This window comes from Cervus canadensis, chromosome 21 (genome assembly GCF_019320065.1).
Source record: "Cervus canadensis isolate Bull #8, Minnesota chromosome 21, ASM1932006v1, whole genome shotgun sequence".
Classification (NCBI taxonomy): Eukaryota; Metazoa; Chordata; class Mammalia; order Artiodactyla; family Cervidae; genus Cervus; species Cervus canadensis.
Genome location: NC_057406.1, coordinates 3,423,022 through 3,437,665, shown reverse-complemented (window position 1 = coordinate 3,437,665; position 14,644 = coordinate 3,423,022). Strand labels below are relative to the sequence as shown.

General features: G+C 50.3%; 1 protein-coding gene across 1 annotated transcript; it reads right to left on the bottom strand.

Annotated features, from left to right (window-relative positions):
• Window positions 1–2,399: 2,399 nt before the first annotated feature.
• Window positions 2,400–10,016, bottom strand: LOC122423873 (polycystic kidney disease and receptor for egg jelly-related protein-like). The gene is made up of 2 exons (XM_043441319.1): window positions 5,313–10,016; window positions 2,400–5,165 (listed from the first exon to the last, which is right to left on the bottom strand). The coding sequence occupies exons 1-2, from the start codon at window positions 10,014–10,016 to the stop codon at window positions 2,988–2,990; spliced, it is 6,882 nt and encodes a 2,293-aa protein (XP_043297254.1). The 3' UTR covers window positions 2,400–2,987.
• Window positions 10,017–14,644: the final 4,628 nt, after the last annotated feature.

The window sequence follows — 14,644 nt, the reverse complement described above, 5'->3', positions numbered from 1 at the left end:
GATGAGTTGGCTGGATGGCATCACCAACTCAATGGACATGGGTTTGGGTGAACTCCAGGAGTTGGTGATGGACAGGGAGGCCTGGCGTGCTGCGGTTCATGGGGTCGCAAAGAGTTGGACACGCCTGGGTGACTGAACTGAACTGAACTTAAAGAGTATAATATACACACAGAAGCAGGCTTTACAAATACAAGTCTTCTTAATTAACACAACAGTTTGAGGTAGATGAAGGACATGTAGATTCAGACGGTGTCATCTCTCTGCATACAAAGCTTGTTCCACTCCTCTGAGTGAAAAACAAATCCAAGAACGTCTATCTTATTTTCCTGGGCAATGCACACTCAGGAGGCATGAATAACTATTTCCAACTTGTTCTGAAAAATACCTGTCCTGTGCCTGGAAACGTGGTAAGAACAAAAGCATCTTAAAAGACTCCTTTAGAAACTGATGCCATGTTCCAGGAAAATGACCTTCTAAAGAAACCTGAATTTATAGTTTTCTCATTACTTTGTTTTCCTGATATTAACTTAATAAAACAGCCAGTTATTTTTACCAGAAAAATGGATTCATTCAGGAGCAGCAATGAACTGCAGTTTCAGACATGTAAGTCTGGTAGAACACAGAAAAGAGAAGTCTTTAATAGAGAAAGGGTAGCTGGAGGGGCTTTTCACTGGCTGAGCTGTGACAGCGTCTCATTGGCTATGCAGTTGCCAGGCAAGGAGAAAATCTTTCTTCCTCCTGCATCACTTCCTGCCAGTACCTCTCTTCCAGTTGGGACCTGTGTTGACCTGAGTGGGACATGCATGAGACCCTGCATCTGGCCTCCCGACTCCATTTTCATGAGGTTTCCCTTTATTCATTTCCATACTGACAATGTTATAATTGGCATCTCTGCGATTTCGAAACTATAAGAATACGTGTCATTGCTGACACTGGAAGGCCCCTGGCACTCCCTTCGTTCCCAGTACACATGGGAACAGCCCTGCGAATCTGCTAGACTTCTCCCTGTAGCCCCAAGTGGAGAGTCGTGTCTCCCCGGGGCATTCAGCTGCCGTCCCTGATCCTGTCTCAGGGGCTCCCCAGCCCCAGCCTTGTTCCTGGACTGCCAAGTTGGCCACTGCTTGCTGACTCTGTCACGCCTCCAAATCATGAGATGCTGTGCTGACGTGGGGGCTTATTTCCAGGGAAGGGAGCCCAAATAGTGTGACCCTGGGCCTCCCACAGCATCAGAAGGGGTGGAGACTTGAGAGGATGCCTAAATTTGGGAAGAATGTCTGGGCTCTCCCCACCCTCCCCCAAAGAGCACCTGAGACCGCCTCACCTGCCGTGGGTCTTCCCCGCCGCTAACAGGGGCCTGGCCCACAGTTCCTGCACGTTGCCCGGGCTTACACTGCACAGCTCTGTGTTCCATGGGTGAGTGCACCTGACCAGAACCCAGTATGAAGAGTTAGCCCCAGTTTTCCACGCTCTCAACCAGTTCAGAAGTCGTGTGCTAATGGGAGGTGTTAACCATGAACATGAACTTCACTCAGAACAGTGGGCCAGAACCTGGGCACACCTGGGACTTCCCGCCAGGGTAGAGAGAAAACCCAGAACTGAGCTTCTGACTCTTAACTGTTTGGGTGGCCTTGGGCAAGTCACAAAGCTTTTTCATTTACTCACCTGATGAAGAAGACTGCCCCCACAACAGGGAGGAGGGATGGAAAGCCTATACCTGTGCATGCACCCATACCTGCCGAGGTGTGAAGTGCCATGGCCATGCACTGCAGATCAGCACCTCCGGGGTGCCAAGTGAAATTGAAAATGTTAGTCAGTCGTGTGCAACTCTGCGACCCCGTGGACTGTAGCCTGCCAGGCTCCTCTGTCCATGGAATTCTCCAGGCCCAAATACTGGAGTGAAGCCATTCCGTTCTCCAGGGGTGATGAGTGACAAACACCTGGGAGAAAGCGGCCACGACCTGTGGGTTGTTCCGCTTTGCTGGCACTGGATTTGGAGGGCAGGCACCATCTGTGTACCCACCCTATCACAGAAATCACTGCAGGCCTCATAGAAAACATCATACATTTAATTCACATCAAGCTTAAAGTGGCATCTACGTAAAGGAACATGCTTTAGGGTGAAAATACAGGAGCTGTTACACCATTTTCTTAACTAACGTGTTATAAACAAGCCACCAGGCCATCAATAACCAAAGCTCAAATCCTAGAAGTATATATGGCAACACACATTACATGGAATATTTAATACCTTTCAGTGTGAACCCCTCAACACAAACACATGACTTGTTGTCTCAGAAAAGGCATGTTTCATAGACAGAAACATGTTACTAAATTGTATATCCATAACTTGCAGTAGCCTTAAGCAGCAGATGGGAACCTTCACATTGATGTGCCCTGGTCCACATCCCTCCATTTCCAGGCAAAAGGGCCACTCCTGGGACCCCTCATGAGGCCCCTCCAGCCCTGCCCAGCTGGAGTGTGGAGAGGGGAGTAAGGGGCGGGGAGGCGCTGCAGCCCCGTCAGCAAAGGGAAGGGCCAGCAGGACTGAGGGGCCTGGGCTCTGCCCGGAACCACTAGCCCTGGCAGTCCAGCCTTGGGGAGAGGGGGACCACAATAGCAGGAGCATTCACCTGCTGCTTCTGACAAGCTGAGATGAGGCTGGGGGCCCTTAAAGCTCCCTCCCCCAAATCTAGATCTCTAACCCTCTAAACTGCAGTCGGTGCCAAAGACAGCAACTTCTAAGAAAAAGGGAGATGAACCCAGGACTCACAGATGGTCGCCCTCCTCTCTCCGCAGAGGCCACACTGCCCTTGACCCTCCTTTCAAGTCCCAAGAGTGGAGGCCACCACGGCAGACGTGTCCAGACGTGGGGGTGTGCACTGTGAAGGATGTGGAGAGAAAACACAACTGAGCCACTAAACATTCCTTGATCCCAGAAACTGAGCCTTGGGGAGAAACCTGCCTGTGGGTCTTGACACTGTCCTGGATCACACGACGAGGTAAACCATTTTCTTCCCGTTAATGTTCCTGGTCTTCAGCCCCAGGTAGCGGCGGCTGTTCTTCTCTGGATGCCCGTACACCATGTTGATGAAGAACTTGGGTTCGTCTTCCGCCCTGGGTTTGAAGCACAGGCAGCAAAAAGCAGATCGTAGCCGGCGACACAGATAGGTCATGGCTTCCGCCTCTTCTGAGGGCTCCTCATATACGGGCTGCTTCATTTCCTCATAGGCAGACAAAATCACAGCACGAAATAAGTTGATCAATATGCAGATCATCACCAGTACGAAAGATGAGAGGAAGAGGATCCCGAGAACCTGGTTATTGAAAAATTCAGTGTTCTGAAAAGCTGAGACACAGTAGGAAACTACTGTCTGTGTGGCGTGGATCATGTCACTGTAGTTCCACTCGTCCTGCCCGAACACCAAGTAGCCGAATGCCATGAAGACAAAGAAATACACAGACAGCACCAATGCCATGTGGCAGATGCCAGGAAGGGCAATCTGGATGGCCCTCTGAGCCAGACGCACATCGTAAAACACCCTGGAATACCGGAGCGTCTTCAGGATCGTCAGAAATACCAGGAAACCCAAAATCATCTTCATGGTGTGATCCACTTGAGCCACTGCATGAAAGGGAATGAAATCCTCGGGATTTGACAGGTAAGCCCGAACTACACCGATGGCCAAGAAGTACTTCCTGAAAAAGAACACGATCAACAAGGCAAGGAAGAATTTAAGAGCAAAGCTGACCCAATTATATACACTTTTCACGTAGGCCGTCCATTCATCCGTGATGACATTGACCTCATCGGCAATATAGGCGAGAAAGAAAAGGTAGATGGCCACATACAAGTAGATTTCTTCTGAGTATTTTCTGCTGAAATGAGTGAGCGAGAAGGAGTGAGCATTCAGGCTAGTGTTCACAACACCTAACTGAGAGACCTCGAAGATGACCGAGATGCTACAGAGGAGACTGATGTCTGGATTGAAGGTGGTCAGTTCCACAATCACAGACCAGGTCTTCTCATCCAGCCAGTGGCTTTTCTGGAGTTCGCTGAGCCTCAGTGTGGAATTAAACTGCTGCTCTGCCGGAAAAAAGTAGAAGGCGTACCCTCCTGAGCCATAGGTGTGCAGCAGCCCATGGGAAGTGTATGCCCATCTCTTCTCTGGAGGCTTATAAGTAAACCCTTTGGTCGTCTTGTCGGTGTCCCGCTTGCTAACTTTATTCCATGACCCAGAGTAGTTTTTTGTGTCTTCTGGGTCCATCCCATATTCGGGATGACAGCGAATCTCTCCTTTGAGGCTGCCCTCCACAAATTTCTTGGCCGGCAGACACGTTATCTCTCCAGGTTGCGCCCTCACCTGCCTCATCAGCGGCAGGCCAAGGATTTTAGAGGAGCTGTCAGGCAGAAACGTGGGATTTGGGTCATTGTGGAGCAGAGGCAACAGCACCCCATTCAGCCATTGATAGATGCCTTCCAGCCTGGTCACGCCTGCCAGATCCACAGAGAACTGGTCACGAATAAACTGATTGTAGTAAAAGCTGTCAGTGGGGTGTAGGATTGTGACTAGGCTCAGCAAGAGAGCCAGAAAGATGAAGTGAGTGAGGATGTAAATAAGGAACAGGAAAGCTCTTCTCTTGATCCTCTTCTTTCTTTTGAATATTGTGATTTCATCTTGGGTGAGAGGCTGGTACATCCTTGAGTTTCGAAGCTCCATGACGAACTGGTGGCGTGTGTCCATTTCTTCTGGGTCCTTCCAGAGGTTTTGCAGCTTGATCTCAGTGAAGTGATAGTTGCTGATCCACGAAAGGTTCTTCGAATACTTGGCTGTACTTGTCCTGTAGCTTGACGTAAGCATGATTTTAGATGGCTGCACTAGAAAGACTGACAAGGTGAATGCACAGAACGATGCAAACAGCCATGCTATTGACTTTTCGAGGCCGTAAGTCAGTCCATAAAATATGATGAAGTAGGAGGATACTGCACAGGTGAGAAAAACTAGGAGCCAGGCCACACTAACGCAGCACCGTGGCAGGACCATCCTGGGCTTCTCTTTGAGGGCTCGCGAACCTGGCTGGGGAGGCAGATCCTCGGAAGAAACGCTTTGATTGTCTTCAACATTTGGGTTATTGGTGTTTTTGTTCTTCTCCTGGGCCCTAGAGATCTTTCTTTGGGTGCCAGAGGCCTTTCCTGGGGTGTCGGAGACCTTTCTCAGGGTGCCGGAGTCCTTTCTTTGTGTCCTGGAGACATCTTTTTGGGGCCTGGAGACCTTGCTTTGGGTGCCTGATATCTTCTTTTGGGTGCCAGAGACCTTGCTTTCTGCTTGCTTGGGCGGGGGCTGTCCTTTAGAGGTGACCTCGACAGAAGAGTTGGGTTTTGCAGGATGTCTGTTAGACTTCTCAGGCTCCTGGGAGTGTGTCTTGTTAATTTCGTATGCATGCCACTTTCCCAGCCGTTCTTCCCAGTGTTCATTTGCAGCTGGCTTCAAAGGATGCTTCCGAGGAGTGACCTCATTTAGAGATACAAGAGGTCTCCTCTGGGAATAGATGAACAAAGATGTGATCACTAGTTGCACAGGGAGGGTAATAAAGGCACTTTCCAATCCGATCACCATCGACCTGATGTACCTCTGCTCCTGTGGCTCTGCTTCGATTTCCTTGTCTAGATGAAAGAACATAATATTACACAGAAGTGTGGACAACAACATGGCTAAGCAACAGGACAGCCTCTGGAGCCTATTGAACGGTGCAGAAATGACACCAGAAAAAACAGAGAACCACAAGTGGTTTCTCCCCAGGTTATAATTTAAATCAATGAGGAAAAAGTCCATTTTCTTCAGAGGCTTATCTGGGGGGATTACTTGAAAGGTTCGGTCCAAAGAGGATTCGATAGAAAACCATTCTCGGCACATGAAGAGCCAGATGTGTCTGCTGAACAGATTCTCCACTTTGATTCTACTTAAATACCATTCAGGAGACCTGCCCTCATTGTTGTGCCACACACGGAGGGAATGGATGTCCCCCAAGTCCTTTGTCGTCGCTAGGAGGAAAGTGCAGATGCTTCCTCGGTAGAGAGTTGTAAATTGTGGGTGGCTTAAACAGTGCACATCACTGCTACCTTCGGTTCCATGCAGTTGGATAAAGACATTGGCCCTGGTCCCAGAACCACAACGGCTTCCTGTAAAAACAGTGACTAGGTAACACACATTATCATAAGGATCATTATCAAGCAGAACTATCACATGGTTCCTAAGATACTGGTCCGTTTCATCTCTGTGCAAGGCCCAGAAGGCAAGGACCAAGTACAACAGCAAAATGAGAAGTACAGTGAAGAGGGTCACAGGGTTTTGGGTGATTTTCTTGATGACCTCCAAGTGTAAATCCACAGGGTTAGGGACCACGATCACCTTGGCCGTCAAATAGTGGGTGCGCAGGTGAAGGCTGGCCTGTTTGATTATATCCAGCTGCCGCTTGGCCCGCCGCAGGTTCTTGCAGACACAGTGCACTCTTTGCCAAGTGGTCCTCTCTCCAACAATGCAGGTATCTTCTCTCCAATCGCTCTGGATCCCAAACATATTCAGGCATGTAATGCTGAAAACAGAAATTCTCACCAACTTGTTATTGGGCTTTAGGACAAAGCGAGGTGCCTGTAGAAGCACACCGACGGTGCACTCGGAGGAAGCGGTTCGCTGAGCTATGACCTGCAGCAGGGCCGCGGGGAGACACAGCACTCGGGCCTGCTTCACCGGACACTCCGGGTCAAACAGGTCACTCTCGTTGGCAATTGGAGGGATTTCATGGGGCACCAGGTAGCTGGTCATCAAAGAGTTGGGTGTGATCTCACGGCCCGCGTACACAGACACCGTGAACAACACGGACACTTCTGCCATGATGTGGATCAACACGTCCCTCCCTGCTGTACAGTCCACAACAAAGCTAAACGCCCCTGTCGTCTTTCTCAATGATTCATCCACTGCATAAGGCTCTGAGCTGGGTCCCACCGTGAGATTAAAAGTTCCAAAGCTCAGGTTTTTCCTGATGAGATACACTTCCACTGCATCAGGTGGGATCTCAATCCCGTCACCCGTGGCCTCGACTCCTGTCATTCGGAATCCAACCACCTGGGTCAAACTGTTTTCGCCATAATTTAGCCAAGGGAAAGGGTCATCCACAAATTCACAAAACATCGTGGAAATCGGAGCGTTGGCAGGCAGACTAGGAATGCTGTTCACGTTTAGGGTGGGATAAAAGCAATTCTGACAGTGCTTCTGGGTGCTGAAGAACTTGGTAACATTCCACTTTTCTGTTTTCTTGACATACATTCTAAAGTTGGAGGTCCTCAAGGCAGTGGTCTCGTTCTCTGGCACTTTCACAGCCAATACCGTGTCTGCTAGAGATTCAACCACGTGGAAAGGCTCTTCGAAGACTTCATAATGAACCAGCAGTTTCAGGATATTAGACAAGGTTGTTAATATTCCAGTGCACACACTTTCTATTTGCTCAGAAGAAATGCGCTTATCTCTCTGATGACTATCTTGGAGGGCTTGGCTTGCTTGCCAAGTCCTCACCGTGGCCAGTTTCTGAGAGAATGCATTGATCTCAGAGGTTTTCTCTGTTAATTTAGTAACAGCCATGACCACCTGGCTAATATTCACCAAAGTGTTTATAGGAAGAATGAGTGTCTGATTGAAAAGGTGTTCTCGGAGTTTAATTTTCTCAGCTTGAAGATTTACATTGGTTTTCATGTTATTCAAGACAGACGCTACTACATATATTAAATAACTTGCATTTAGAAAATCCTGCTGTTGAAGCAAAGCAGACAGGGAGGAATTTGGTCCCATGGTGAAGTTGGATAACTCCTCCAGCACAGTCAGTGATGACTTTACGTCAGTGGGAGGCCGCACAGTGGCGTAAAAGTTAACCTGAGAAAAAGCTCCCAGAGAGGTATTATATGCCTGAGCTATTATTTTCAAGGAATAGTGACTGTCCAACACACCAACAGGGAGAAAGGAAGGGGGTGATGTGCAATTCTTCCCCAAATATAGGACGGACCCAAAGTTATTCTCTTTCAAAGAACTGATTTCACCAAAACCATGTACATCAGGAACTATTATTTTATATGTAAGAACAATGTTCTTATCCTTGAAACAAGTACAAATGACAACAAACTTTGTAATGAAGGAAATTCCTTTCTCTGGAACAATTTTGCAGTCTGTGGTTACTGGCACATGGCGAATAATGAAAGGATACCTTAAGGCCAAGGTGACTCCACTCCAAGTTGCTGCATTTAGAGAAATCCAAAACTTATCTTCCCTGAAATTCCAGAAAGCAAAAGGCTTTATAGACACGTAGGCACCATTCCGTCCTGTTGACGTTTGCCCCGTCCAGTCAAAAGGCACCTCCTGACCTGACGACGTCAGAATGGACCACCAATAGACATCTCGGCCTGCCGTACAACCTGTGCAATCCAGAGACAACGAGAATCTCTCTGATAAAACCAAAACCTGGTCACAGTTTTCAATACATGAGATGCTTGCTACCGGGGCTCCTTGAAGCACGTGCAGTGTTGCATCAGCAAATGCTGACCTGCCGGTCTTCTGGATCACCAGTCTGAAAAAATATACACGGCCACCTTGAAGTGTTCCTGGAGAAAGTGTGAGAATAGGACCAGAGGCCAATGTCCACTTGAGATCAACCTGCTCCGGGAGACAAACTTCCTTGCTTATCACTGTTATTTTTTTTCCATCATAGTTTCTTGGGTTTGTGGTACAGTACCAGAGAAACTTAAGTCTCTCTTTCTCTAGAGGGTCTGTTTCCTCTGGATCAGAAGACATATTTCCATTGAGAGTCACCCCATCTGTGAAATTAATTGTGATGTTGGAAGGCCCTGAAATAACAGCATTCAGGGGACGTCTATAAATGACGACATAGATGCCATCTGATCTGCTCTGCCCTTCAACCTGGGGATGCCGCGATCTGAGAACCGCCGAAAAATTAAACAGATATATTCCCCAAGGTAAAGAATATGGGGGTATAATCAACACTGTTACAGATCTACCTAACCTGACTGGTGGGTTTCTCAGAGGTTTACTCCAGTCAGGCACGGCTCCTACATAGGGCACGGGAAAGATAGACCAGATCCGCTCATAGTACTCTTGGGTTGGACAGAAGAGGATGACTGTTGCATTGAAGGTGTCTCGCATGTCCCTGGTCAGTCGGACCGGTTTATCGTCGTTCCTACTTATCCGCACGCGGTCCAAATGACAGGCCGACGATCGGGTTACCTGACAGGACACCGAGGACTCAGCGCGTTCCGAGCTGTTCGGGCTGACAGCTTCTAAGAAGACCGGGGTGGGTCCGTCCGTGGGACACTCGGTTCGGGCCACGAATCCCGGGTAGGAGCGCCGGGCGCGGTGCAGAGCCCGACGGGGCAACGCGTGGTGCTCGGCGGCCGCAGGCCCGAGCAGCCCGAGGCGGAAGGTCCACTCCAGAGGCCCGAGCGAGCGCGGCAGGTGGGACAGCCAGCGCAGGGAGAGCCGGCCGCCGGGCGCGGACAGCTGCAGGTCCACCGGCGCGGGCGCGGGCGCGGTGGCGGCGGCGCGGCGGGCGCGCAGCTGGACGTGCGCGCGGAGGCAGCGTGGCGCGAGGCCCGCGGGACGCCCGGCCGGCAGGCAGAGGCCGCGGCGGCCGCTCAGCAAGATGCCGCCACCCGGGGCCGCGCGGGCCCGGAGGCTGACGCGGGCGCGGCCGGCTCCAAGGCCGCCAAAGCCTGCGCCCCGCTCCCCAGGGTCCCGGGAGGCCCTCACCGAGCGGAGCGCGGCCTCCGGGCCCCGCGCCTGGACGAGGGCCTGGGTCTCGGAAGGGGAACGCCGGGCCGAGGCGGGCGTCGGGACGGGGAGGTCTCGGGACGGCGAGCCGGGCGCCTGCGGGGGAGCCGGGGGCGGAGGCTGGCGGCCAGGCCCACAGCCCAGGCCCAGGCCCAGGCCCAGGAGCAGGAGAGCCGGCCCGGGCCCCATGGCAGCGCCCGGTGCGAGCTGCGTCGGCGGCGCAGGGCGGAGGGCCAACGGACAAGGCGTGTGCGGCGCGGGCCGGCCGGGGCGCGGGCCGGCCGGGGCGCGGGCCGGGGTCACTGCGGGCGTGGGGTTCGGGGGCTACGGTGGCCTGAGGTCAGCGTGGTCAGTGGGCTTCCTGCGGCCCAGGAAATCAGTCGTTTAATTTCCTCTCCTTGGTTCTGACCTGTGAATTCAGCTTACACTTTCGCTTACAGATACTTAGAGTTTCTGTAAAAATCCCCACAGTTATTGATTTGTAATTCAGTTTTGTTATGGTCACAGAATATTCTGTGCGATCCTTTACCGTTTCGAACGAGTTGAGACTCGTGTGAGTCCACCGTGTGGTCCGTCTTAGGTCCATCTGTGTGTCCCATGTCACCTGAATAGAATGTGCCTTCCACTGTTGTTGGGTGTACTGTCCTCTGTTTGGGAGTCAAGTCAAGAAGGGTGGTGCTGTTCCTTAGATCTATGTATTGTCTGCAGTGTTTTCTAGTTCTAGCAATTGCTGAGAGACAGTGATAATCTCTCCTACTGTAACCGTGGAATTGTCTATTTCGTTGTTTAATTCTGTTAACTTTTGCTTCCTATATTTTGGAGCTCTATTTATTAGGTAGACACACAATTGTGGTTTTGTCTTTCTGTTGAATTGCCCCTCTTTTCATTATGAAATGTGTTTATCTTTTGTGACAATCTTCGATTTGAATTCTCCTTTGCCTGGTTAAAAAAAATAGTCATATTATATGTCAATTATATCACAATATATATAGGTAAAGGCAATGGAATGAAGTATAATAAGATGGCAACACTGGCCTTCTCAAGTTTATTGTCTATGTGGCATATGTTTTTTTCATTCATTTCAGTTCAGTTCAGTCGCTCAGTCCTGTCCAACTCTTTGTGACACCATGAACCACAGCATGCCAGGCCTCCCTGTCCATCACCAACTCCCGGAGTCTACTCAAACCCATGTCCATTGAGTCAGTGATGCCATCCAACCATCTCATCCTCTGTTGTCCCCTTCTCCTCCTGCCCTCATCTTTCCCAGCATCAGGGTCTTTTCAAATGAGTCAGCTCTTCCAATCAGGTGGCCAAAGTATTGGAGTTTCAGCTTCAACATCAGTCCTTCCAATGTACACCCAGGACTGATCTCCTTTAGGATGGACTGGTTGGATCTCCTTGCAGTCCAAGGGACTCTCAAGAGTCTTCTCCAACACCATACTTCCAAAAGCATCGATGCGTCGGCGTTCAGCTTTCTTTATAATCCAACTCTCACATCTATACATGACTACTGGAAAAACCATAGCCTTGAGTAGACCGACCTTTGTTGGAAAAGTAATGTCTCTGCTTTTTAATATGCAGTGATTTTGGAACCCCGCAAAATAAAGTCAGCCATTGTTTCCACTGTTTCCCCATCTATTTGCCACGAAGTGTTGGGACCAGATGCCATGATCTTAGTTTTCTGAATGTTGAGCTTTAAGCCAACTTTTTCACTCTCCTCTTTCACTTTCATCAAGAGGCTTTTTAGTTCTTCTTCACTTTCTGCCATAAGGGTGGTGTCATCTGCATATCTGAGGTTATTGATATTACTCCTGGCAATCTTGATTCCAGTTTGTGCTTCTTCTCAGCCAGCGTTTCTCATGATGTACTCTGCATAGAAGTTAAATAAGCAGGGTGACAATATACAGCCTTGATGTACTCCTTTTCCTATTTGGAACCAGTCTGTTGTTCCATGTCCAGTTCTAACTGTTGCTTCCTGACCTGCATACAGATTTTTCAAGAGGCAGGTCAGCTGGTCTGGTATTCCCATCTCTTTCAGAATTTTCCACAGTTTATTGTATCCACACAGTCAAAGGCTTTGGCATACTCAATAAAGCAGAAATAGATGTTTTCTTGGAACTCTCTTGCTTTTTCGATGATCCAGCAGATGTTGGCAATTTGATCTCTGGTTCCTCTGCCTTTTCTAAAACCAGCCTGCTATGCTAAGTCACTTCAGTCATGTCCGACTCTGTGTGACCCCATAGACGGCAGCCCACCAGGCTCCCCCGTCCCTGGGATTCTCCAGGCAAGAATACTGGAGTGGGTTGCCATTTCTTTCTCCAATGCATGAAAGTGAAAGATGAAAGTGAAATCGCTCAGTTGTGTCCGACTCTTAGAGACCCCATGGACTGCAGCCTACCAGGCTCCCCCATCCATGGGATTTCCCAGGCAAGAGTACTGGAGTGGGGTGCCATTGCTTTCTCCACTAAAACCAGCCTAAAACCTGCCTTTTCATTCATTTACTTTCAACTTATTTATGTCTTCCCGTTTATAGTGCAGGAAGTGTCTTCTGCAGGCAACATATCATAGAATTTTACTCTTTTATCCACTCAGTCAATCTCTGCCTTTTAATTGAGTTGTTTACACCATCAACTCTGAATGTTCTTTCGAAGGACTGATCCTGAAACTCCAATACTTGGAACCTGATGAGAAGAGCCAATTCATTGGAAGAAACTCTGATGCTGGGAAATATTGAAGGCAAAAGGAGAAGGGAGGGCAGAGGATGAGATGGTAAAATAATATCACCAACTCAATGAATATGAATTTGAGCAAACTCTGGGAGATGGTAGATGACAGAGGAGCCTGGCAAGGTGCACGCCATGTCTTGGCAAATAATAAACCGGACTTAGCAACTGAAAAAACCAAAGACCATTTACAGTTAATGTAACTGCTCTCAGAATTTCATATCATGATTGATATGTTTGGTTTAGATGTGTCATCTAATTATTTGTTTCTTATTATCCCTGATTATCCCTTATGATCTCTGATTTTTTGCTTTTCATTTGCAATTAATTCATTTAACATTAGTCATTTCACACAGGGTTCTCTAGCACGTACTATACTAGGCACTTTTCTAGGCTTCAACACCAAGCCTAGTTCCCATAGAGCTTCCTTATAATAGGAATGAGCGACAATCAAAATTAACCCAAGCATGATACTCCATGTGGAATTTTGAATGTGATAAGTGATAAGATGAAAAATAAGGCAGTTAAAGATAAAAATGAGGATGAGATGGGGAATCAAGGAAGGCCTCTTCAAGGAGGTGCCCTCTGAGCCCACAGATCACCATGAAATGAGGGTGCATGCCTCACAAAGAGCTAGGGAAGGGCATAATAGGACAGGGACCTGTAAGTACAAATGCAGGGAGGCAGGAAAGAGAGAGAAGGTTAGTAGTGGGGCTTGAGTAAGCAGAGAGGAGAGGAAGTGGTAGACGATGTCATTGGAGAGACGGCCAGTGACCAGAGCAAGCTGGGCCTCAGAGACCATGGTCGTGTGTTTGAATTTTATCTCAAGTGGCTTGGGAAGTGTTTGAGGGTTTTGAGCAGGGAAGGGCCTGATCTGATTTCCAGGTTGGAAGCATCCTCCTGCGGTGAGGGAGATAGACTGTAGGTGGACAGGGTTGAAGGATCAGGGGCCTCTTAGGCGGGGTCAAGGGAAACCAAAGGCACAGGCCTGCCTGCTGCAAGAACACTCAGTATGTGAGTGAGCTGGTCCTGACTCAGTTTGGGGTTAGTGGCCATGGAGGTGGTGTGCTGTGGGGAATTCAGAAAAGATGCACGTGCTAATGCATTGGCTGTCAGAGGCCCGACTACATGATTTTCAGGGCCCTGTGCAAAATCAAAATGTAGGAACCTTGTTCAAAGATGGTCAAGAATTTCAAGATGACCACAGCAGAGGTTTAAAGCGAGCATGGGGTCCTTCTAAGTGTGAGGCCCTGTGCAACTGTCCGGGCCACACCCAGGACAGAGGCATCCGGGGTCGGGGCCCTTACAGCATGGCCCCTGGTCCCACTTGTTGTTCAAAGGGACCGCTGCCCCAGGGCTCCTCTGCCTCCCAGGGGTCCCTGCAGTCACCTCTCAGGGGGGTCCCCATGGAAAGGGACTCCCTCATCCCACCCACTCTCCCACGCCCGCCCTCCGCCCCTGCCGCCCCTGGCTCCTGTCTGATCGGGTAGGTGGGGCTCACACCAAAGCTGCCAGCCTGGGGTGGCCCTGGGTTCCCCCCGCCGGGAGGGTAACCCTCCTGGCGCTGCGGGTGTGTGGGAGGCAAGTAGTGGAAGGGGGACCGCGCCCGCCCCCAGCCCCGCCCCCGAGGCTCGACACCCCGCCCCCGCGCGGAAGGGCGCGGCGACGCGCAGACCACCGCGGACGCGGGGCCGCGGGCACCATGGCCGCCACCACACCGATGTGCGACTGTCAGGTACCCGGAGGCCGCCCTCAGCAGAGCGCCCGCGGACCCGCATCCCCGAGGTGGCCTGGTGCGCGGGTGGCAGCGCGATCAGACCTTCCTGGGGACCAGAGGGGGCGAGGTCCCCAAGAGATGAGTGCGGGTCCTGGGCACACGGAAGGGACAAGGGGACTCTCCAGTGCAGCCAGGCCCCAAGAAACATGCGCGTGTCCTGGCCGCTCAGAGACCACAGGTCGTCCTAAGAAGTTTAGCCCCTTATATACAAGTTTTATTTCAGCTGGCTAGCTTCCTCACCTGCATTGAGGCCTGCTGGCCAGGCCTTCTCTTGAGTACCGCCTCCACCGGAGGCAGCCGCAGCCAAGGGCACAGAG